Genomic DNA, 23,176 nt, shown 5'->3' with positions numbered 1-23,176 from the left:
GGGAGCGGAGTTTTGCACCATCCCAGCATGGGGGCGGGCGGTGATGTGGCAAACTCTGCTCTAGAGCAGCGCAGGCTCTGGAGATGCTGAGGGGCCTCCTGGAGGTGGTCAAGGCGGGGCCCCGATCCTCAAAGGCCCCGAACTCCCATTAACTTCTGTGTCAGTGAGGAATCGGGCCCGGCTCCTCAGTCGCCTGCCACCCTGGCAGCACATGGATGGGCGATGCCCTCGGGTGGCCCCCTGCCCCTGGCGTTCCTGGCCACCTGGCTGGCATCTCTGAATGGCGCTGGGGGGTCCGTCCAGCCTGCGCCTCGCTCCCACCCGAATACTCCACGCCTGGCCATTTTCTAGGCCCTCCCATGCCCACATCTCCAGGTGCTTCACAGGCAGCTGGCTCCCGCCCTGGCCCACTTTGGTGCTTTGACTGGGATAAAAGCACGCAGGCCAGCGTAGCTCCTGCTTGTCTGGTGAAGCCAAATAATCGGTACTGGTGTAAAACGCCTCCTCCCCCCGTATCTGCATCTGCACGTTCGAGCTGAAACCCGCCCCCTCCGGCTGCCTTGGTGGTGATGCTGATAAAACTCAGAGTGGAGACCCCCTAAGCCTCCCTCCCTCCCGCTGGATGGGCGAGCGCCATTGTCTGCTTGCCCTGTTGGAGAAACTGAGGCAGGGAGTGGGGAAGGGGCCTGGACGAAGTCTGCCAGAGCTCAGAACAGAATCTTGGGCTTCTGAGCCCTAGCAACCGGCTCTTCCCCACGACCATCCTTCCCTCCCCCGCCTGCCCGCAGGGTGAGTTCGGGGGGCGGGGGAGTTACTGGGGGGGGGGGCGGTAGAAAGCCGCATCCATGGTCTCGGTGAGCAGCTGGCACATGGAATCCAGAGCCAGGCTCCTCTCGGCCCCGCTGTCAGTTCCAACGATGCGGCCCACCCTGCGGGGGAGGGGCCGGGGGCAGTGATTTATTTGTGAAGTTCCCAGAAAGCAGGAAGCCAAAACAAAAAGCAGAGGCTGTTTGTGACACAGCTGCGGTCGCCTGCCGGGGCGGTAGTGGTGCTGCGCGCCTGGGGGACTCACAGCCACAGCAGGGCTCGAGCTCAGGCCCTGACGCTGGTGCTGGGAGCAACTCTCCATTAACTGGGAGCAATGCAGGGACACGGACACGCAGTCAAGCAGCTCTGCTTCCTTCCCGGAGCGGGCTCGGGTGCCTGGGGGCGGCTGCCCGTGAGGGATAAAGCAAACGGCAGGGAAAGCGCAGAGCAGGGAAGTGAGGGGAAAAGCCGCGCCCTACTGGAAGTCACAGACTGTTTAGAAGGAGGATGGAGCAGTGGGGGGATGACCCCAAGCCGGGAGGGGTTGCAAGCACTTTAGAGGGCAGGGCAGGGTTTTACGAGCCCCTCCGAGGCCTGGCTAACTCATACCATTTAGGGCATTGCATTTAGCAGCCTCTTTCTTTGTCACAGGCTCCCAGCCGTACACCGTCCTGGCTGGCTCAGCCAGACTCTGGTTAGACGGAAGGCAAAGGAGAGCAGTCGGCGGGGGAAGGAAGAGCTCACGTCGGGTGGGGGAGGATGACAAAGTCTCACATCCCAGGCGATATTTGGGGTCAGACAGCGGAGGTGGCGTGGGTGGTTGGCTCTCGCTCTCCCTGGGCTGGCCCCAGGACCCCCCTCAGGATCAGCCTGGCGAAGGCCGGGATCCCAGGCGGGGCCAGCCAGCGTCGCGATGTTTGCTCCTTCCCCATCTCGTCCTTCAGCCAGCCTGTGCTGCTCTTCCCTTTGCTGTGCCAACATGTCCCCCGCAGGGGACAGCCCATCCCCTCGTTATTCTGGGCACCAATTTGGCCTCGTATCTGCAGCAGCCCGTTTGGCCCCTGCATTTCCATGTTCCCCAGCGCGGGATGCAGCCCTGGAGCTGTCTCTGGTGGGCCCGGTCCTGCCTGGCTGGCTCGCGCCCTGCGCCGTTGCTCGTTGTCGGTTAGTGAGACGTTTGCTGAACTTGCTCGCTGGGAAGTGGTTCCTGTGGCTGATAGTTCTCCCGGGCGCACGGCATTTCCACCCCCACGTGCTCCAGACCAGGCGAGAAGCAGCCCCCTGGCGGGTTAAAGCGCACCCAGGGTGAAGTCCAAGGCAGACAGGGCCGCCATCTGCCATCAAAGGGGAGTGGTGCATTCTCCATCCCGGGGAGTCTCCCACTAAACACCAGGCCAGCTCAGCCAGCAGAAACCAGGCGCGCTGCTGGCTTCCCTAGGTGACGTTCTCCGGGGAAGCTCAGACCAGATGCTCAGAGCAGTCCCTGCTGGCCAGGAGATCTCTGGCTAGTCCAGGATCGTGGCTCAGTTCAGCCCTACGGCCCATCTAGGCTGGGTTCCAGGCTCATCCCAGTCCAGACCAGTGCGCTCTGATCCAGTGCTTGGTCTGACAATAGCCAGCGCTTGATGCTTGTTCCAGTTCACGCTGTGACCCTCCTCCTGCCTGGCGACGCACCGCGTCACTCCTGGGGGAATTCGCTCCTGCCCCCAGCTGCAGACCCTTGTGCCCAGACACGTGCGGACTCAGCGGAGGTGTGATAGCTCTTCCGTGGGGCCTGTGGTCTGGGCTGCGGTGCAGGCAGCGTATGGCAGAGCACAATCCGCTGGGGGCAGTCTCCACCACACCCCCCACACCCCTGCGCCTGCTTCCATCCGCTTCATGGGACATGAGGCGCGATGCTCCAGCCCCCTGAGCGTCGGTCGGTCGTGGCGAACCTGGGGCTTGCCCAAGTTAAAATCCCCTCTGCCAGCCCCCACACAGCCTGCTCCCTCCGCCCTGCCAAAGCAGCGACGCCCTGTTGGAGATGTGGCCAAGGGGTCCCGCGCTCGGGGGTGGGATCGACGCTGCCTGGTCTCCAGGGCTCTGGGGTCAGAGCAGGCAGCTAACGTTAAAACTGGGTGCAAGTCCAGCGCCCCGGCTCTCCATGGTGCCTCCAGAGCCCGGCTTTGCCTGGAGAGGCCGGGGGCACTGGGTGATGGGCGGGGATGGAGAGTCGGGTACTCTGATGGGATGGACAGTCCCGTCCCCCTGGCTATGGGGGGGTGGGTCTGAGAGACGCGGCTGAGAAAATGCCTCCTCTCCCCACTCCAGGAGAAATGGCCTGGCACGTGGCAGCCAGTGGAGCCGGGAATTGGGGCGGGAGGGGAGGGTTGCTGTGGCCCAGCTGGAAAGAGGATTAGGGTTTTCCTGTTGCTCTGGATGGTGGGAAGCAGCTGCAGTCGGCAGCCTGCTGTGATACTGTTGACACCTCCTGGTGTTACCTCCGGGCTGCGGGATGGGGCGGTGGCGACCTGCCAGCTGGCCCCGGGCCCTGGCTCATGGGAAAGCGCTGAGAGAAGAGGCCTGTTTGCCGATGCTCAGGTGACAATTAATCCCGTTTCCTCTGCCCCAGGTCAGGCCCCCCCCAAAAGCCTCCGGGGCTCCCTTACAGCTGCAGCCGCCCTCTGGGAAAGGCTCGCAGGCCTCGCCGGTTGATTGGCAAGGGCAGACAAGTCACCGGCAGGCTGCCTGCCAATGCCGGTGCCGCCCGACTCAGCCTCTGCAGGGGCGCGGATCAGGATGTCTGTGGCCAGCCCTGCCCTGCTGGTGCCCGGCACCCAGCTAGGAAGATGCCAGTGAATGGCCCTGCTGCAGATGGGCCTGGCAGAAAGGTGGGAGCACAGGGCACCTGTGACGAAGTGGGACTGTTCTTAATGTTTCCTCTGAATATTGTGGGGGTGCCTCAGTTTCCCCTAGGCAGTTCTTAAGTATCTAGGGGGTGGGGTAAGGGTGTATGATCACTGCAGAGCCCTCGAGGGCAGGTGTGTGCAGGGGTCTGGACACAGAGAATGGCTGACACCCTGTTTCCTGGCACCTGATGGCCTGGGCCCTTCCCCCCTGCAAGGTGAGAGCTAAAGGGTTAGAGAACAAAGGAATCAGGTGACCTCCTGGCCTGAGAAAGGAACAAAGCCCAGGGGAGAGGGGCTGGAGGGAGTTTCAGTTTGGGGCTGGCCGGGACATGGAGTGAAGGGCAGACGTGGTTGTCTAGCTCACTGCCCCCCAAAATGGACCCAGCTGAGGGGTCCTGTTCTCTGCACCGACAAGCTCTGTTTTAGACCATGTTCCTGTCGTCTAATAAACCTTCTGTTTTACTGGCTGGCTGAGAGTCACGGCTGCCTGCAGAATTGGGGGCCACGACCCTCTGGCTTCCCCAGGACCCTGCCTGGGCGGACTCGCTGTGGGAAGCACACGGAGGGGCAGAGGATGCTGAATGCTCCGAGGTCAGACCCAGGAAGGTGGAAGCCGGGTGAGCTGTGTGTCCTGAAGACAGGCTGTTCCCGGAGAGGAGACTTCTCTAGAGTCCTGCCTGGCTTCATGGGGAGCAGTTCCAGAGCATCGCCCAGGGACTCCGTGACAGCACCTGGCACGCGCTGCGGGCGTGCTGGGTTTGACGACGGGCCCATCTGTCAGCCCCCAGGCACAAGGCCGGCTGCTTGCTTTGAGTCCAGGTTTGCCTCTGCACGGCCTGTGGCTGGGAAAAGCTGGGCCTGCTTTCCTCCCCCCTGGGGCCAATAGGACAGCAGCCGCCTCTGCTGACCTGCTCCCGAGCCCCTGGCCGGGAGGTCGTCGCATCTGGGCTCCGTGAGTTTTGTTGGCCCAGGCCTGGGGTGCATGGCTAAGGCCCCTCACCTCCCAGGGGGAGGGGAAAGTTTGCCAGCATTGGAAAGAACTGGACTGTGTGTCTGTGCACTAACGCCCCCTGCAGGCTGGAATCAGACCTGCTCTACTCTCTGTCATAGGCCCTGTACTGCTCTCCGCTAATGGGGAGTCTCCCTTTGCTCCAGGAGCAGGGGCTGCTGCTTTGGGAGCTGGCTCTGAGTCACTGTTGCTGTCACTGTGAAGTTGTCTGTAACTCTGGCATGCAGCAGAGTGAGAACCAGGAAGCTGTGGGTGGCCCTGGAGTTGATGCAACAGCAAAGGTGACCTTCCAGCCAGGGGCTCTGTGGCGATGCTGCTCCTCTGGCAGCCGGCGCGCTTTCACTTTCCACATCCTTGCCACGCTGACACCTACCTGAGGGTGTGGCGTCAGCCCGGCGCGCAGCAGCGCTCTTACACAGCCAGCAGCCTTGCCTGCGAGCTCCGAGGCCCACGCACAGGAGCTAGGCACCTCGCCCAGTGCTGACAGGGCAGGGCGCCATCCACCCGCTGGGGCTGTCCCAGCACTCCGGGGGTGGGAACAGGCATTCGTGCCCTGGGTGAGCTCCGGTGGGGGCCTGGTGTGCTCTCAGCACACTTTGTTCAGCCTTGAATTCACCAGCGGCCGGGAAATGGCTGCCACCCTCCCCGCCCCTGCACGGCACGGCGGACACAAGGGGTGTACGAATGCGGCTGTGTCCTGGCGGTGACCCCGGCCTCTGTGTGTGTGTCGCGGGGCTCTCCTGCATCCCACAGAGATTTCCCTTTAACTCTCTGTGTCGGGAAAAGGAGCCAGCTCGGTAGCCCCGGAGCCTCTCTTGATCCATGCAAGCAGCCCCGTGTCTGAGCCGGAGAGGTGAGGGGGCCAGTCCCTCTCAGCCTCTCTCTGCCACCGAGGGGGCCAGCCACTGCCCGTCAGTGATGGGGGTACCTGCCTGGTAGGACTGGTCTGAGACCCACCCAGCTCATTGCATGTGGGGGCCATCAGCCAGGCGTGTGTTCCAGCCCCACCCCCTCGAGCCAGCCCATCTGCTCGAGCGGGCGTTTGGGGAAGCTGGAGGCTGGTTCCCTCTGTGGCTCATCAGTCCAGCTCTTTCCCTTTCAGTGCTGAAGGGATTCCTCCCCCTGGGTGGGTGGCTAGCCGGGCGGATGTGGCTGGGAGAGTCGGAGTTGGAAACGCAAAACGCTGGCCTCTACAACGGGACTGCGGGCCAGGGCGTGTGTGTCAGGAAGGGACCTGGAAGAGAGAGCATTTCTGTGCTATTTTCTCCTCACCCAGGGGCATAATGATCAGGGGGTGGGAGGGTGGCTAACAAGTCCCAGCCCATGTGATTAGACCAGAGACCTCCACCAGCCAGCCAGCTGCCTCCTTTCCTAACGCCCAGCGTGGCGATATGGCCGCGGCAGGCGGGGAGGATTGTCCTCTGGGATGCAGGTGGAGGGGTAAGCAGGAAGCAGTGGGAAATCCCCAGTCGGGCGGCCTGGCTTTGCTGGGACGCAGATGCGAAGTTTAGGCTCCCTTCCCAGCGCTGACGGGCCCAGCCCCTGATGCAATGGCCCCAAAGCCTGAGCTGGCTTTTCCCACGCAGCATCTGGCACTAAAGCTGCTGATCCAGCCAGACCAGCCCTGCGCCTCCCCAGTGCCCCAGCTCGGCTGGATGGGGGCCCCTGCCCCAGGCACTGCAGAGCTCTGCTCCATGGCCCAGGCTGGGGTGAGTGGGGTAGCAGCTGCACAGATACACTTATCCCTTGGCCCCTGTATATGCTACAGGCTTGGGGCCCCGCTGCACCAGCCCCCTCCTTTCCCCGGGCTGCCTGTGGCCCAGTGTCTGGGGCTGACAACGCCCCATTGCTCAATAAGGACAAATACCAAGTACACCACTTAGGAAGGAACAATCAGTTGCACAAACACAAAATGGGAACTGACTGCCTAGGAAGGAGCACTGCGGAAAGGGATCTGGGGGTCATGGTAGACCACAAGCTAAACATGAGTCAACAGTGTAAAAAACCCAAACATCATTCTGGGCTGTATTAGCAGGAGTGTTGTAAGCAAGACCCAAGAAGTGATCTCCACTCTGCTCCGATTAGACCTAAACTGGAGTATTACATTACAATACAGGAAAGCCAGGGAGCAGTGGGAGAGTGCTAGAGGGGAAATATATAAGCTCAAGGCTAATTAAGGTGTGCTTCCCTGTAGACTAGGGAAGGTGGCTGCAGGTTAATTGGAGCACCTGCAGTCAATTAAGGCCCTGTTAGGAACCTAATAAAACCCCCTGCTCCAGGCAGGCAGGGGAGGAAAGCTTGAGCGTGGATGTGTGCTGTGAGACTTGGGAAAATAAATAAATAAATAAATAAATAAAAAAAAATAATCAGAGAACTGAAGTGAGGGAAACCTGCCCCAGCATCTAAGGACTGCAGGTACCCCACCCAAGGGGGAAGAGGGTAAGAACCTGCAGGGGTTGAGAGGGGCTGGCTCTCAGAGTGAGGCGCAAACCCAGACCCCTCCCCTGCTTCTCTCCTTTACCACCTTCCTGGGCCACTAGCGAGGCCATCGATGGCCCAAGAACAGGGGCAAGGGGTGGCATCTTAGCTCCCCGCCAAGAAAAGCGCAGGACTGCCCAGACTAACATTGGCTATCTTGTCACAGTGTCCAGTTCTGGGTGCCACATTTCAGGAAAGATGGGGACACACTGGAGAAAGTCCAGAAAAGACCAACAAAAATGATTAAAGGTCTAGAAAACATGACCTATGAGGGAAGACTGAAAACATTGGGTTTGTATCTTCTGGAGAAGAGAAGATTGAGAGGGGACAGGATACCAGTTTTCAAGTATGTAAAAGGTTATAAGGAGGAGGGAGGTAAATTGTTCTCATGAACCTCTGAGGATAGGACAAGAAGCAATGGGCTTAAATTGTAGCAAGGGACATTAGGAAAAACTTTCTGTCAGGGTGGTTAGCACTGGAATAAATTGCCTAGAGAGGTTGTGGAATCCCCGTCATTGGGGATTGTTAAGAGCAGGCTGGACAAACACCTGTCAGGGGTGGTCTAGACAATACTTCGTCCTGTCTGAGTGCAGGGGGCTGGAGTAGATGACCTCTCGAGGTCCCTTCCAGTCCTGTGACATATGATCGCTAACAGAACGGCTCATGCTGCTCGGGGTCGGGGGGAATGGGGCTCTCCATGGGGTCAATAGAACATTTCAAACTGAACAGCAAAGGGGCACGTGGCTGGAGGGTGGGGCCATGGGGCACGTGGCGGGGTGGGCGGGGCCGTGATGGGGCAGGTGGGGCTGTGGCAGAGCAGGGTGTCGCCGAGGGGAGTGTGGCTGGGCTGGTGGAGCCTTGGGGGGCGGGGCAGTGCCAGAGCAGGGTGTGGCTGGGTGGGCTCTGATGGGGTGAGAGCCATCTCACCCGCGTGCCACGTGGTGGGCTCAGCTCGGTGCCTCCTGGCGCTCCTTGCCAGCAGGCTAGATGAGCCACCCATGGCTGCAGCAGGAAGTCACCAGCTTCCCTAAGCTGGGGCTTCTAGTGCCAGCATTGCCCTCTGCTGCAATTTCCTTTGCTTGTGGTTTGCTTTCCGGGGCTGCGCTCGCTGGACACGCCCAGGTCAGGAGCAGGGCCGGGCAGGCTGGCCACGGCGCTGAGCGGGGCGTAGCCGCCAAGGGGTCCTGGGAAGGGTGCAGCTTTTCCTTCCTCTGCTCACAGCCGCTGGGTTAAGCCAGGGAAGGGGACCGGGGTGGCCAGTCCATAGCAGGGCTGGCCTGTCCAGTCCGAGCAGTCCTGGGGCTCCTGGATTGAGCGGGTGCCCGGCCTGCTCCCCCTCTGCTGCGCCACGTAACCTCCTGGTGCAGAGTCCTGGCTTTGTGGCTTCCCTTGAACCCTCAGGCAAAGGCACCAGCTTCCTCCCCTTGGCCTCGTGGGCCATGGTCTCGCTCTGCCATGCCTCCCCGCCCAAGAACCCGGAGCCTCTCAGGGAAGTCTTAGAGTCTTAGGTCAGCGGGGTGGGGGCGGGACTGAATCACAGCCTGGGGGCAGGTCACTGCCAGCCAGGGGCAGAGCTGGGGCTGGAGCTGAGGCCTCCGGACCCATCCTCCAACCTCTTCCCTCACAGCAAAGTGCTAGTGATGGGATCCCAGCGACCGCCAGGGCTGGCGCCTCTCTCAAGGGAAGGGGGTCGGTGCCCTGTGCCCGAATCAGGGCGCCAGGCAGCACGTGGAGCAGGCATTGCGATGGCACCCAAGGAATTGGGCAAGGAGGCTGGCTGTGACTCCCAGCCAGGAGTGGGAGTCAGGGCCACCGGCTACATAGCCGCAAACATGCCCTGGCCTGTGTTCCTAAGCCCCCCCACCCCCGCCGGGGTGCCCGGGGTTCCAGCGAGTGGCGGTTCAGTCTGTGGCCTTTAGGACCCGGCACCACAGACTGGTGTTGGCCAGCGTTTGGACAGTGGCGCAGCCTGGCGAGTGGCTCAGCCAGGGCAGAACCGTGGGGCAATCACTCGGGTGAATGGACCAATGCCCCCCCACGAGCTGCCCATGGGGGGTGAGCCCGGGAGCTCCGGAGCCAGGCGCCCGCAGACAGGAGCAGACTCGTCCTGTTCTGGGCCATGTCGTTCTCAGCCCACCCTCCTCACGCTGCTCCCCGGGCACCTTCAGGTCATGCGCTGAGGGTGTGGCTGCCCGGGGGTTCGATCTCTCCCCAGGGGCAGAAGTGGGCATGCAATGGGGTGGGTTGTTTTGGTAGAGCTGGGGTTTGTAAGCATTCTGGGAGGAGGCTGGTTGGAGCCCCGCACCGGCGCCAGGGAGCGGAAGGGGGAGGTTTGACCTGGTCCGTAGCCTAAGGCTGGGCCCAGCCCCGAGGAAGCGCTGCCTCTGTCTTGGTTTGCATGCGTCCCGCGAGCAGCCAAGCTGTGGGGCCATGTCCCCCGTGGGATTTCCCAGCTGGCTGCACAGGGGCGTCCTGGATGTTCTGGGAGAGGAGCCAGAACTGGCTGGAGTCCGGCAGAGGGCCATGGGCCTCAGTTGCTAGGTCCCAGTGGCTGGGCCACTGTCTGGGCCAGGCCCAAGCCAGCTAGGCGTCGCCTCCACCTGGTTCTTTCTGCCAACACCCCACCACACTCCTAGTTACCCAGGCAGGGCATCGGGGAAACTGAGGCCCACACACAAGTCCCACAAAATATTATGCAAAGTTCCACTTTGTCACACTGGGGTCGGCCAAGCTGTTCCTCTTCAGTCACCCCCCTCTCCATTAGCAAGGGTCAGAGGTCAGGAACCGCACCAGGCCACCCCACTGGAACAGCACAGCGAGAGCCCCCTGCCCCACCCCCTTTAGTACATCTTGGGGTGGGGGAGCTTTGAAACCCCCTCATTTCCCCCAGCCACAGTGCACCCATCCCTGCTGGTGCTGCCTGGCCTCCCGCTCTGCCAACCACCCAGCCCAGTGCACGGGGCTCGTGGCTGCGTCTGGGAGCAGCGGCAAGGCCTAGTGGTTAAAGTGAGTGGCTGGGGTTTGTAAGGTGCTTTGAGAGCCCTGCCTGGAGGCTGCACTGGGTGGCAGCTCCGGGTCCCCTCAGCGCTGCTGGCGGGTTCCCTGGCGTAGTTTACACCACTGGATCCTCTGCCCGGGGGGCCCCGGTGGGAGGCCCAAAGGCAGCAGCACCCCCGCAGGCAGGGCCCGGGGCTGGGGATCGAACGGTTTGCCTGGAAGTGGGGAGCCGTGTTAGCGCAGCTGTGCCGGGTCTGGTCGCTGGCACCTGCAGGCTGGGCCCGCCAGGGTCCACGTCGGCCTCGGAGCTGCCCACCCCCTGCAGGGCTAACCGGTCTGCAATGCCGACGTGGAGCGAAAACCCTCCAAGTCCGAAGGCCAGAGCCTCCGAGTGCCTAACTCCCATTGGAATCGATACCTTAAACACCCTGAAATACAGGCCCCAGTGCTCACGTGGCTTCTTAACCCCAGGGGCACGGGACACACCCCCTGCCTGCCCCGAGTCTGAGAACAATAACTAACCCCCCAGAAACCGCCAGCTGGGTGGGGAGGGTATTAACAGTGAGCAAAGGTGGGGGGTGGGGGAGTTCTTCCTCCAGCGGGGACCTGGGGGCACGGCAGGGGTGGGTGGAACCTGGAGATCAGCTTGGCATGCTGGGATTTCCTCGGAGCGCTCTTGGCTTCCCCAGGACTGGGGTCGGCTCCAGACTGAGCTGATCAGGGCATGTCCCAGATTCAAACTCGGTCCCTTTATTTACATTGGCCCATCGCATTGCATCTGGCATTGGCCCATCGCATCGCATCTGCTCTACACTGCATCCCACATTCTGCCGTTGGCTTGATCACCTGGGAGGAACCGGTCCCTGGGCAGCCCATGCGCGACTCCTTTCAGCCTCCTCTTTCCCTGTCCGTTGTCCTCTGTCTCTTTGTGATGGTTCCCGAGATCCAGGCTGGTGCTTAGTTCACTGACCCCTTAACCTGCCTCAGTGGGCACAACTGTTTCCAGGTTGCGGCTGTGTTCACCACCCTGCCCCTGTCTTCCACAAAATGCAGCCTCCCCCAGGTTCAGTTCCCCACGTCACGCCAGGCCTACACCATGGCACTCCCCCGGATCCACCTGGCAGAGGGGCCCCGGCGAGGGGCTGGGGGCTCCCCCTTCTGCCAGCCTCCCCACAGTGCTGAGTCAGACTGGAACGGTGTGTATCAGAGCCGTGGGGATCTCCTGGCGGTGCTCGGTGTGGGAGGGGGAGTCACGGTGGTTTCTCTGCTCTGCCCCCACGGTCTGTCTCTGTCTGTCTCCTGCAGCTGTGCGTCGAGTTCCTCACGGGCGCGCTGAGCGTGGAGCTGGTCTGCGAGGCGCTGCAGGTGAGTCCCCTCCCTCCCCTTCTGCTGGCTCTGTTCCCAGGAGCTGGCTGGGGCGGGGGCCCGTGACTGGGATTCCTCCTCCACTGCTCACACGCACAGTCCCGGACACGTGAGCGGCTCTCTGCCAATGCGCCATGCCCTGATCCCTGCCAGCTGTGCCCCTCGACAGACAGGGCACATGGCCAGGGGCCGGGTGTTGGTGGCGAGGAGCGGGTTGGCCTCCCCCCTGAAGGATCCACCAGCAGGATCTGGCCCCAGTGTGCGCCCTGCCAGAGGAGGGGGAGGCCGGGCATCTTGGGAGGGCTGGAGTGCAGCAGCCCCTCTCCAAGCCCCGGCTTCGATCCACCCTGCGCTGTCCCAGGAGGGAGCCCAGGCCCCATTCAGCCCCCCAAGGGGCCTATTGTGCGGGGGGCTCTTTGTACCTGGACACCTGCCCCTAAGGAAGTGAACTGAGCCCTGCTGGCACAAAGGAGCCCAGCCAGGCAGCTGCAGCGTGCAGACAGGCCCCCGGCCCCTGCACCAGCTGGCCCTTTGTCTGCCGAGCCGGGGTTTTGGTGGAGGGGGGTTGTCCGCGTCTGTCCCCCCGTGGACAGGCTTTGAGCTCTGGCTGGTTGTTTCCCATGGCAGCCGGCCCCCCCGGGAGGAAGTGTGGCCTAGCGGTCAGGTCGTGGACCTGGCAGAGGAGTTAGCGGGGTGGGCTGGTATCGGCCAGGCCTGCGCCATGCGATGCCGAGTGGGGCATTGTTCTGTGCAGCCAGCTCCTTCCCCTCAGGCTCTGGGGGCTGGGCCCCTTTGATCGGACAAAAGGCCCGGGCTGACTTTGTCTCCTTTGCCCTGATTTGTCCTCGGCAGCTGCTGCTGACTGGCCCAATCCCAAGCGCTGGCTGGGGGATGGGGCTAGAGCCATCGCGCTGGGTGGGACACAGGCACGGTGGGCAGCAGGGATCCCAGGATGACTTGAGTAGCTCCCCCTGCGATGTGCCAGGTGCTTTGCAGGCCAGTTGGCAACCACGTCCCAGCCCCACAGAGCCAGCGTTCTGGATACATCGCCGGCGTGGTGGTGGAGGATCTCTGGGGGAAATCAAGGCCGGGATCCACGCTGCCTGGGCGCTCGGGTGCTGCGGGACGAGCACAGTGTGGAAACCTGGTTGGAGGAGAAGGCAGAGCCCAGCCCCTCAGTGCCAGAATGGAGCAGCTGGACAGCCCTGGGGCAGGCCTGGCCGAGGAGCAGGCTGCCCCGGGGAGTGGATCAGTGCCTAGCTCTGGGCTCTCGGATGTGGCTGTGGCGTCCTTTTGCCTCTGCCCTGCCTCATGGGGGTGACAGTGAGTCTGTGCCGGCTGTGGACCGAGGGGCTGAGAATCTCAGGGGCTTGGGGCCGGATTCAGAGCTCACTGGAGTCGAACAGCCTTTGCACCAGGCCTTCTGATGCCAGGCACAAGCCCTGGGCAGCTGGAATAGCCGGATGCAGAGCTCTGCCTCGGGCAGAAGCTCTGGGGACTGCAGGGGGCGGCTTAGGCCTGATTCTGCCCTCACAAAGCCGGGGTAAGTCAGGCGTCGCCCTTGGGGCCAGTGGAGTTGCCCCGGATCAGAGCCGAGCCCTGGAGGCTCAGCGTTCAGATGCAATGTTACCTGCCCTGGGGGGGTGAGGCTTGCCGCTCCTGGCCTGTAGGTCAGCGTGGCACTGGGGGTGGGGAACAAGGACTGGCCCAGACCGCAGGGCTGAGGGCTGTGCAAGGGAGCTTGCTGGGACGGTGACCAAGTTCCCCACCAGGCCCATTCTCACACAGTCAGTCCCCTGGGCCTGAGCTCTTGTGTGGTGCAGGGCTCTGAGCAGGCGTCGGGGCGGGGTTTCTGCTGCTGAGCACCTGGACCCAGCATGGCCTGTGGCTCTCCACGCTCCTGTTCTCCCCGGGAGAGGCCAGCGCCCGCCCCGCAGCCCGTTGTCCTCGCTGGTTGTGCGTGAGGCCCAAGGAGAATCTGGGCCCCTCCTGGCTTAGCCTGGCCACTCGTAAGCCCGGGGGCAGTCTCCACACGGCAGGCGATGGCACGTCGGGGTGATGCACAGGCCCTTGGGGCTCCCTGGCTCTTTGAGCCGCTGTCCGCCTCGTCCCCGCTGCCCGGCCTGCTCGCTCAGGGCACAGGAGAACAGCGGGAATTGGCTCGGAGGCCATCCTGGGGTGGGTGTCTGTGAACCTCGCAGCCGCGCACGGGGAGACTCGCGCAGCCCAGACGCCGGGGGGAGAACACTGCTGAGGTGGCAGCATCCGGCGCGCAGAAGCTAGGAGGCGCCAGGATGAATTGCCGCAGCAATTTGAATTCAGCCCCTGGCCGGAGGCCGCTGCCTGGCTCAGGGCACAGACGGACAGTGCTCGCGTACAACCCTGCCTGCGATAGCCAGACAGCACTGATTGGATCCCAGCTGCTCCCGAAGGCCTTGCTCCGGATCGGGCTCCCTTGTGCAGGGAGCGGGGGGGCCCTGCCCACAGAGTTTATAATCTCTGGTGCTGAGCGCTCCAGCCTCGGCTGAGTCCCACACGGGCGAGGCTGTTAAACTAACTGGCTGGGCACCGGCACAGAGGTAGCAAAGGGCCAGATTTTTTCAAGTGCTCAGCACCCGAAACTGGAGGCAGATTTCCCGAAGAGCCAAGCGTGCGGTGTGGAGCAGTGCCTGGGAGCCGCAGCCCACGCCGCCTCAGTGCGGTGCCTGGAGCAGAACGACGAGCTGGCCAGACTGGAGATGCCCCAGAAGTGTTGAGCTGTGTCTGGACCAGCGGAGAGGCCCTGCGAGTCGATCACCCCGCGCTGGGCTCTCCATTGGCCTGGGTGGCGTGGTGGGGAGCTCAGTGAAAGGTCTCAGCGCAGTCAGCAGCAGGCCGCCACGCTGGCAGGGCACGGGAAGAGCAAGCCAGAGCACAGCAGTGGGGGCGGCCTGCCCTGGGCCGGTGGTCAGCTCTGGTCACCTGTCTCGGATCACAGGGAGCAGAGGCGCAGTGGATGCAACCAAGGACCAGCGACAAAATATTGCTCGGGCATGCAGGAGTGAAATCAGGAAGGCCAAATCACACTTGGAGTTGCAGCTAGCAGGGGATGTTAAGAGTAACAAGAAGGGTTTCTTCAGGTATGTTAGCAACAAGAAGAAAGTCAAGGAAAGTGTGGGCCCCTTACTGAATGAGGGAGGCAACCTAGAGACAGAGGATGTGGAAAAAGCTAATGTACTCCATGCTTTTTTTTGCCTCTGTCTTCACAAACAAGGTCAGCTCCCAGACTACTGCACTGGGCAGCACAGCATGGGGAGGAGGTGACCAGCCCTCTGTGGAGAAAGAAGTGGTTCAGGACTATTTAGAAAAGCTGGACAAGCACAAGTCCATGGGGCCGGATGCGCTGCATCTGAGAGTGCTAAAGGAGTTGGCGGATGTGATTGCAGAGCCATTGGCCATTATCTTTGAAAACTCATGGCGATCGGGAGAGGTCCCGGATGACTGGAGAGAGGCTAATGTAGTGCCCATCTTTAAAAAAGGGAAGAAGGAGGATCTAGGGAACTACAGGCCAGTCAGCCTCACCTCAGTCCCTGGAAAAATCATGGAACAGGTCCTCAGGAATCAATTCTGAAGCACTTAGAGGAGAGGAAAGTGATCAGGAACAGTCAGCATGGATTCACCAAGGGCAAGTCATGCCTGACTAACCTATTGCCTTCTATGATGAGATTACTGGCTCTGTGGATGAGGGGAAAGCAGTGGACGTGTTGTTCCTTGACTTTAGCAAAACTTTTGATACGTCTCCCACAGTATTCTTGCCAGTAAGTTAAAGAAGTATGGGCTGGATGAATGGACTATAAGGTGGATGGAAAGCTGGCTAGATCATCGGGATCAACGGGTAGTGATCAATGGCTCCATGTCTAGTTGGCAGCCGGTATCAAGTGGAGTGCCCCAAGAGTCGGTCCTGGGGCCGGTTTTGTTCAATATCTTCATTAATAGAATAATGATCCAGAGGATGGCGTGGATTGCACCCTCAGCAAGTTTGCAGATGACACTAACCTGGGAGGAGAGGTAGATACGCTGGAGGGTAGGGATAGGATACCGAGGGACCTAGACAAATTGGAGGATTGGGCCAAAAGAAATCTGATGAGGTTCAACAAGGACAAGTGCAGAGTCCTGCACTTAGGACGGAAGAATCCCATGCACGGCTACAGACTAGGGACCGAATGGCTCGGCAGAAAAGGACCTAGGGGTTACAGTGGATGAGAAGCTGGATATGAGCCAACAGTGTGCCCTTGTTGCCAAGAAGGCCAATGGCATTTTGGGCTGTATAAGTGGGGGCATTGCCAGCAGATCGAGGGCCATGATCGTTCCCCTCTATTCAGCATTGGTGAGGTCTCATCTGGAGTACTGTGTCCGCCACAAGAAGGATGTGGGAAAAATTGGAAAGCATCAAGCGGCGGGCAACAAAAATGACTAGGGGGCTGGAACACATGACTTATGAGGAGAGGCTGAGGGAACTGGGATTGTTTAGTCTGCAGAAGAGAAGAATGAGGGGGGATTTGATAGCTGCTTTCAACTACCTGGAAGGGGGTTCCAAAGAGGATGGATCTAGACTGTTCTCAGTGGTAGCAGATGACGGAACGAGGAGTAATGGTCTCAAGTTGCAGTGGGGGAGGTCTAGGTTGGATAGTAGGAAACACTATTTCACTAGGAGGGTGATGAAGCACTGGAATGGGTTACCTGGGGAGGTGGTGGAATCTCCTTCCTTAAAGGTCTTTAAGGTCAGGCTTGACAAAGCCCTGGCTGGGATGATTTAGTTGGGGATTGGTACTGCTTTGAGCAGGGGGTTGGACTAGATGACCTCCTGAGGTCCCTTCCAACCCTGATATTCTATGACTTGGAAAGACCCTCTGTGCGGGACGAGGGGAGAGAGCAGGCCTACGCTGGGAGTAGTTGGATGAGAAGGGCCAGGGCATGGATCAAGGCAACACATGTATGGAAGGGGAAAGCTGGCCCGGGTATGTGGTGTTCGCCGAAGTCTTGGCAGAGTTCCTGCCACAGACTCCCTAGTGTGTGACCCTGGGCACTACCCATGCTAGTGGGTATCTGCACCTAGGAAGAGCTTTGCTCCTCTGGTGCCAGCTCTTGGGCTGGCGGGTGTGTGATGTGGCATCTGCCACACGCTGGCCTATAATGGGGTTAAAGGACCCTAAGGAGACTGTGCAGAAAGCAGCCAGTAGGAGAGGGGCTGGGAGGAGCAGCCAGTCAGGGCTGGGCAGGGCCTACATAAGAAGAGCTGCTGGGCAGAGCATCTTCAGCTGCTCCCTGGAGGTGGGAGACCTGGCTGCCTGGCAGGAGGAGGAAAGGTGGCACCTTGGACAGAGCAGTGCTGCGTGGGATCAGGGAGAGAGCACGAGCCCCTGGCTGGCTGCTCAGACAGACACGCTGAGGCCCTGAGATAAGGGCGGAGAAGGTGCTGGAAGCAGCCCAGGGAAATAGACTGCAAAGGTGGAGGGGGTGCAGCGTGTGGCTGCTATCTACAGCGTCCCTGGGCTGGGACCCGGATTAGTGGACGGGCCTGGGTTCCCCCCCACTCACCACTGAGGAAGGGGCTGGACTGTCAGACTGCGGTAGTTCCCCACGAAAATGGGGAGCACTGGGTGGGGCACAGCTGGAGGGCTTTGGCCTGGAGAGGAGGCTGCAGTCCCTGGAACGACATGGGTCGAGGAGGAGAAGTGATGGTGGCGAAAGGTCACCAGAAGGGGGCACTCGGGCTAGCAGAGCTAATCCCCGGGACAGCCGGCAGGAGGCGCTAGCGTGCTGAGTCGCACCCCGTCACAGCGTGGTTTCCTTGAAGCCCCAGCTCCTGGACTCCCATGATCACAGCAGAGGCAGTTTTCATTTAAAAAGAAACAAGTTTCTAGCCCCCGTTACTGCAGAAAACCAGCCACAAGTGGCTCCGAAAGCAGAAGGCGAAGAGCCCCGGACATGCGTGTTCTCATGGTTTGGGGGGGCCTGCCTCCTTAGGGATGGGCAACCACATTGGTCTGAGCAAGAGACTGGGAGCCAGGAACGTCCTTGGGATTGTGACCCCACTGCAGCCAGAGGGGCGGGGTTCTTAGCCAGTGATTGTCCGCCACGGCTGCACCCCTCTTGGAGAGCTCTGCTGGGCACAGCTGGGTGGTGGTGGGTGTGACGAAGCGGGACTGTTCTTAATGTTCCTCTGAATAGAGTGGGGGTACCTCAGTTTCCCCTATGCAGTTCTTAAGTATCTAGGGGGTGGGATAAGGGTATATGATCGTTGCAGAGCCCTAGAGGGCAGGTGTGTGCAGGGGTCTGGACACAGAGAATGGCCGACACCCTGTTTCCTGGCCACTGATGGCCTGGGCCCTTCCCCCCGCAAGGTGAGAGCTAAAGGGTTGGAGAACAAAGGAATCCGGTGACCACCTGGCCCGGGAAAGAGACCAGGTCCAGAGGAGGAGGGGCTGGAGGGAGTTTCAGTTTGGGGCTGGCTGGGGACGTGGAGTGAAGTGCAGACTTGGTTGTCTGGCTCACTGCCCCCCAAAATGGACCCGGCTGAGGGGTCCTGTTCTCTGCACCGACAAGCTCTGTGTTAGACCATGTTCCTGTCGTCTAATAAACCTTCTGTGTTACTGGCTAGCTGAGAGTCCCGTCTGACTGCGAAGTTGGGGTGCAGGAGCTTCTGGCTTCCCCAGGACCCCACCTGGGTGGACTCGCTGGGGGAAGCGCACGGAGGGGCAGAGGATGCTGAATGCTCCGAAGTCAGACCTAGGAAGGTGTGAGCTGTGTGTCCTGCAGACAGTCTGCTCACAGAAAGGAGACTTCCCTAGAGTCCTGCCTGGCTTTGTGGGGAGCAGCTCCAGAGCATTGCCCGGGGACTCCGTGACAGTGGGATGCCCTTCAGCTGCCCCTACTGGGCATATCAGGGCACCTCCTGCTGGGCACACATCTGTGCCTGTCCCTCGCTGCCCCACGCCGCCTTCCACAGAGCTGCTCCCTGCCGCTGCGCCCGTCACCACCGCGTCTGGGCGCCCCGCCCAAGCAGACCATTGGGCTCCCTCCTGGGAATTCTGGGAGCTCCCTGCAGGCCTCGGCGTGGGGCAGACACATTGAACAGCCGCGTGTGCCCCACTCAGCGAGCCGGGCAGCTAATAATAGCGCGGTGAGGTCAGCGCCGTTCCCCAGCACTTCCTGTTTTGCTGCAAAGGGCCCTGGCTGCAGGTGGGGGTGGGGTGAGCACGCCCGGGGCGGCGCGGTAACCTTTGCCGGGGGAGTTCACATCTTGCGCCTGGCGCGCCGGTGACGCACTTGGGACGCCCCCCCGGCTCCCTGCCCCAGGCTCACATCAAAGCAGTGTGCACTGCCCTCCCCCAGCCCCAGCCAGGCTGACGTAACTCTCCAGGCAAGCAGCTCCCCTGGGCATAGGGGCCTCCCCCGCGCTGCCAGCTCAGCTGGGCTCCTAACCCTCCGGCGGGCCGGGGGCTGGCTGGGGGGTGGAGGAGAGGGATGGCAGAGTCAGGAGCAGGAGACAGGGAATGTGGAAGAGCAAGAGGTGGCTTGGGGCAGGGTAGGGCAGGTCCGGGGGCACCTGGCCCGCTCCCCGTGAGGCAGGGCATGGCTGGCAATTCCTCCAGGTCCCTGGCTGACGGCGGGGTCTGTGCCGGCGTTTGTCTGTCCACTGCGCCCACACGTCCATGGTGCCGAGGGCTGGAGGCGGGACCAGGCTCTGCATCATGCCATGGCTCTGGCTTGGGGATCCCCTGGGGGCAGCAAGCGCCAGCCCCCTGGGGCGATGGTGAGGATGCTGAGAGGGCAGAATGTGCTGTCGGGAGGCTGAGCTGGGCGCGTCCCAGGCAGCAGGAGCCAGGGAGGACCTGTGTCACGGAGTCCCCGGGCGATGCTCTGGGACTGCTCCCTACGAAGCCAGGCAGGACTCTGGGGAAGTCTCCTCTCCGGGAGCAGCCTGTCTGCAGGACACACAGCTCACTCAACTTCCACCTTCCTGGGTCTGACCTTGAGCATTCAGCCTCCTCTGCCCCTCCGTGTGCTTCCCACAGCGAGTCCGCCCAGGCGGGCTCCTGGGGAAGCCAGAGGGTCCTGCCCCCCAACTCCGCAGTCAGACGTGACTCTCAGCCAGCCAGTAACACAGAAGGTTTATTAGACGACAGGAACATGGTCTAACACAGAGCTTGTCGGTGCAGAGAACAGGACCCTCAGCCGGGTCCATTTTGGGGGTCAGTGAGCCAGACAACCACGTCTGTCCTTCACTCCATGTCCCCAACCAGCCCCAAACTGAAACTCCCTCCAGCCCCCCCCCCCTCTGGGCTTTGTCCCTTTCCCGGGCCAGGAGGTCACCTGATTCCTTTGTTCTCCAACCCTTTAGCTCTCACCTTGCAGGGGGGAAGGGCCCAGGCCATCAGTGGCCAGGAAACAGGGTGTCGGCCATTCTCTGTGTCCAGACCCCTGCACACACCTGCCCTCTAGGGCTCTGCAATGATCATACACCCTTACCCCACCCCCTAGATACTTAAGAACTGCCTAGGGGAGACTGAGGCATCCCCACAATATTCAGAGGAAACATTAAGAACAAACGGGCCAGACAACCTGGTCACGGGTCTGCCGTGCAGCGCAGCCAGAGCCGCACCCAGACAGCTCAGCCCCAAACCCACAGTCGCTTTCCCCTCTGGTGGCGCCTGGCCCCGCTGAGGGAAATGCCCGCTGGCGGCTCAGCAGGGCCTGGGCCGAGCTGCAGCGTCCGTGGCTGGGAAGGGGCCGGCATGGCAGCCAGAGACTGACGGGCGGCGGGCATGGCCCAGCCTGGGGCCGGCGTGGCTAGCGGCAGGGTGAGCTCCCCAGCCAGCCCGTCCTGGGCCTCGGCCTTGTGGGCGCTGCCGGTTCATGTCAGCGGGGATGCTGGCTGGAGCATTAGACGCCGCGAGACAGGGAACAATCCTGCCTTGGCTGGCTGGGCCCCGCTGGGCCTGCCCTGGGAGGTGAGCGCCGCTCTCGGTGAGTGTCCTGGCTGGGGCCGCTGGGCCTGCCCTGGGAGGTGAGCGCCGCTCTCGGTGAGTGTCCCAGCAGGGCCTGGGGGCTCAGCGGCAGATGGGACACGAGAGGTGGCGCCAAGGGCCAGGGGAGTCCCAGGGAGCAGTGCCAGACCCTGGCAGGTGTGGGAGGAGAGGGCTCTTGCTGCTGGGCAAGGGGGGACAGGAGGAGCTGCTCCAGCCTCTGTATTGCTTCTGAGACTCAGGGCCGGGGACCCCACCTTTTGGGGGGGTCATTGCCCCCCCAGGGGAGGGAGCTGAGCCTCTCATCCCTGGGCCCCTGTGCAGGGGGGCTGCAGGTCCCGGGCAGGTGATGTGGAATGTTCCCAAGGTCAAAACGGGGGCACGTCAACCCCCATGTTTGACACCGAGGGCTGGCAGGCCCCATGGCAGGTTGATCACGTCCAGGCTGAGCTGGGAGCAACCCACCGGTGTCACCCTTTGGCCGAAGAAACCTGAACATGTCCGGCCAGGTCAGCCTCCGGGCCCGATCCTCTGAGCCACTGAGCACCAGGGGGGAGCTGTTCAAGACCTGGCAGGATCAGGCCCTGAATAAAGCCCTCTGGCGGCACTGGGGTGTTCCCCACCCTGCTCAGCTGGGCATTCCCTGCTCTGTCTGGCCACAGGAGCCAGCTGAGCGAGGAGCGGAAACTGAGGCACAAAGCCGCTCCTTGCAGCCGATCTCCAGAGACCTGCTTCGGAGCAGGCTGGCGATGCCATGGCCTCCTGGGAGATGCACCCCTCCACCTGGGCTGCTTCCGGCTCCCCCACCAGAGCTGAGGTTGCCTCTGCAGGGCGGGGGAGGGCTGAGAGCAGGCACTGACACAGAGGCAGTGATGCCCAGTGAGTAGAGCACTGGGCTGGCTCTCCAGAGACCTGGCTCCTATTCCTGGATCTCCCACTGGCCTGCTGGGGGAACTTGGTCACGTCGTTCCCCCTCCCCATGTCTCAGTTTCCCCTCCCACTCCGTGTTGAGGAGCTCTTTGGGGCAGGAGCTGTCTGTCCCTCTGTACAGCACCCGGTGCAGGGGGCCCTGCTCTCAGCTGGGAGCTGGCAGGAAGCCCTGGCTTTGCCGGAGGAGAGTCAGCGAGGCCACCAGGTCTGTGAGGGCAGAGCTGGGGAGGGGAGGGTGGCAGCTTTCCATGGTGCAGGGAGATTTTCCCCCTCGGTCTGCAAGCTGCTCTCGGTCGCTGATTGATTCAGAGAGTGGCTCAGAGCAGGGTTGGCGGCGAGGAGGAGGCCCCGGGCAACATGCTGACGCCGGGGTTTCTGTTCCACCGAAACGCTGCTCCCAATAGCCACGGGGCCTGCGCTGGTGCAATCAGGAGTCGCTCAAAGGGCCTGATTCTCCCCTCGCTGACGCTGGCAGACTGCTGGGTCCCTGATAACGTAGCCATTGGTTCCCAGCCGAGCTGCACCACCCCAGAGGGGGCTCTGTTGCCCAGCACTGCCTGGGTGAGAACTACCCCTCGCGGGCATCATTCCCCCCACCCGTCCCGCTGACTGAGGAGGGCTGGACATGACCAGCGTGGCCGCGAGACACGGACAGGCAGGACTCTGTGCCCCAGAGCTGCCTGGCAGTACCATAGGCCTGGGCCTGGAGATCGGACCCCCTGTTGGCTCACAGAGCAGCCAGGCTGACGGTGCCCCGCTGGCCTACTCTGGCCTGGGCACCGGGCACCACGGGCAGGCCAGAGGGCCAATGGCTGAGCTGCACCCCCATGAAGAAGGCTCTGCTCCCCCGATGGCTCCTTAGGGAGCCCTTGGAAACTGGCTTTGCCCAGCTCCTTTCTCCCTTTCCCCGAGTCCTGCCCTGGCCCTGCTGGACCAGCTCCCCTGCTGCACCCCCCCATGGCGGCAGCGGGCGCCTGGCTGGGCGCAGGGGGCACCGTGGCAGATTGGAGCGAAGGCCGGCAGCTGAGCCGCCCCGCTGTGGGTCTGCGTCAGCCTGCCCCCTGCCCGGGCCTCAGGCTGGTAGCCGGAGCATGGCATCAGGCTGACAGCGCAGCCCCCCACCTGCCTCGAGGGACCACCCCTTAGGCCCCACTGTTCGCCGGCCACAGAGCCTGGCTTGCCGCTTGTCTGACGCTGGGAGCTGAATTCGATCCATTGCGCCGGGGCTGCGGCAGAGCCGTGCACAGAGCCGCACCGCACCCGGTTCGTGGGTCTCCCCAGCTCTGCCGGTCCCCCTCACTCCCGACCCGCAGCCCCCCGCTATCCCAGCCTGGGCTCCCCACCCCAGCTCTGCCGGTGCCCCTCACTCCCGACCCGCAGCCCCCCGCTATCCCAGCCCAGGGCTCCCCACCCCCAGCTCTGCTAGTGCCCCTCACTCCCGACCCGCAGCCCCCTGCTCTTCCAGCCTGGGCTCCCCTCCCCCAGCTCTGCCGGTGCCCCTCACTCCCGACCCGCAGCCCCCTGCTCTTCCAGCCTGGGCTCCCCACCCCAGCTCTGCCGGTGCCCCTCACTCCCGACCCGCAGCCCCCCTGCTCTTCCAGCCTGGGCTCCCCACCCCAGCTCTGCCGGTGCCCCTCACTCCCGACCCGCAGCCCCCCTGCTCTTCCAGCCTGGGCTCCCCTCCCCATAGCTCT

General features: G+C 62.3%; 1 protein-coding gene across 2 annotated transcripts in view; it reads left to right on the top strand.

Annotated features, from left to right (window-relative positions):
* BTBD19 (BTB domain containing 19) overlaps positions 1-23,176 on the top strand; it is a 69,065-nt gene that overhangs the window by 32,593 nt on the left and 13,296 nt on the right. Inside the window, exon 4 of one of the 2 annotated variants that reach the window (XM_037906668.2) lies at positions 11,485-11,544. The exons of the other annotated variant lie outside the window; for it this stretch is intronic. Coding sequence (XP_037762596.1) covers positions 11,485-11,544 — 60 coding nt within the window. The remainder of the gene's footprint in view (positions 1-11,484; positions 11,545-23,176) is intronic. 2 annotated transcript variants of the gene reach the window in all.

This window comes from Chelonia mydas, chromosome 8 (genome assembly GCF_015237465.2).
Source record: "Chelonia mydas isolate rCheMyd1 chromosome 8, rCheMyd1.pri.v2, whole genome shotgun sequence".
Classification (NCBI taxonomy): domain Eukaryota; kingdom Metazoa; phylum Chordata; order Testudines; family Cheloniidae; genus Chelonia; species Chelonia mydas.
Note: the sequence above shows the minus strand (reverse complement) of the source record. Positions and strands in the feature narration are given on the sequence as shown.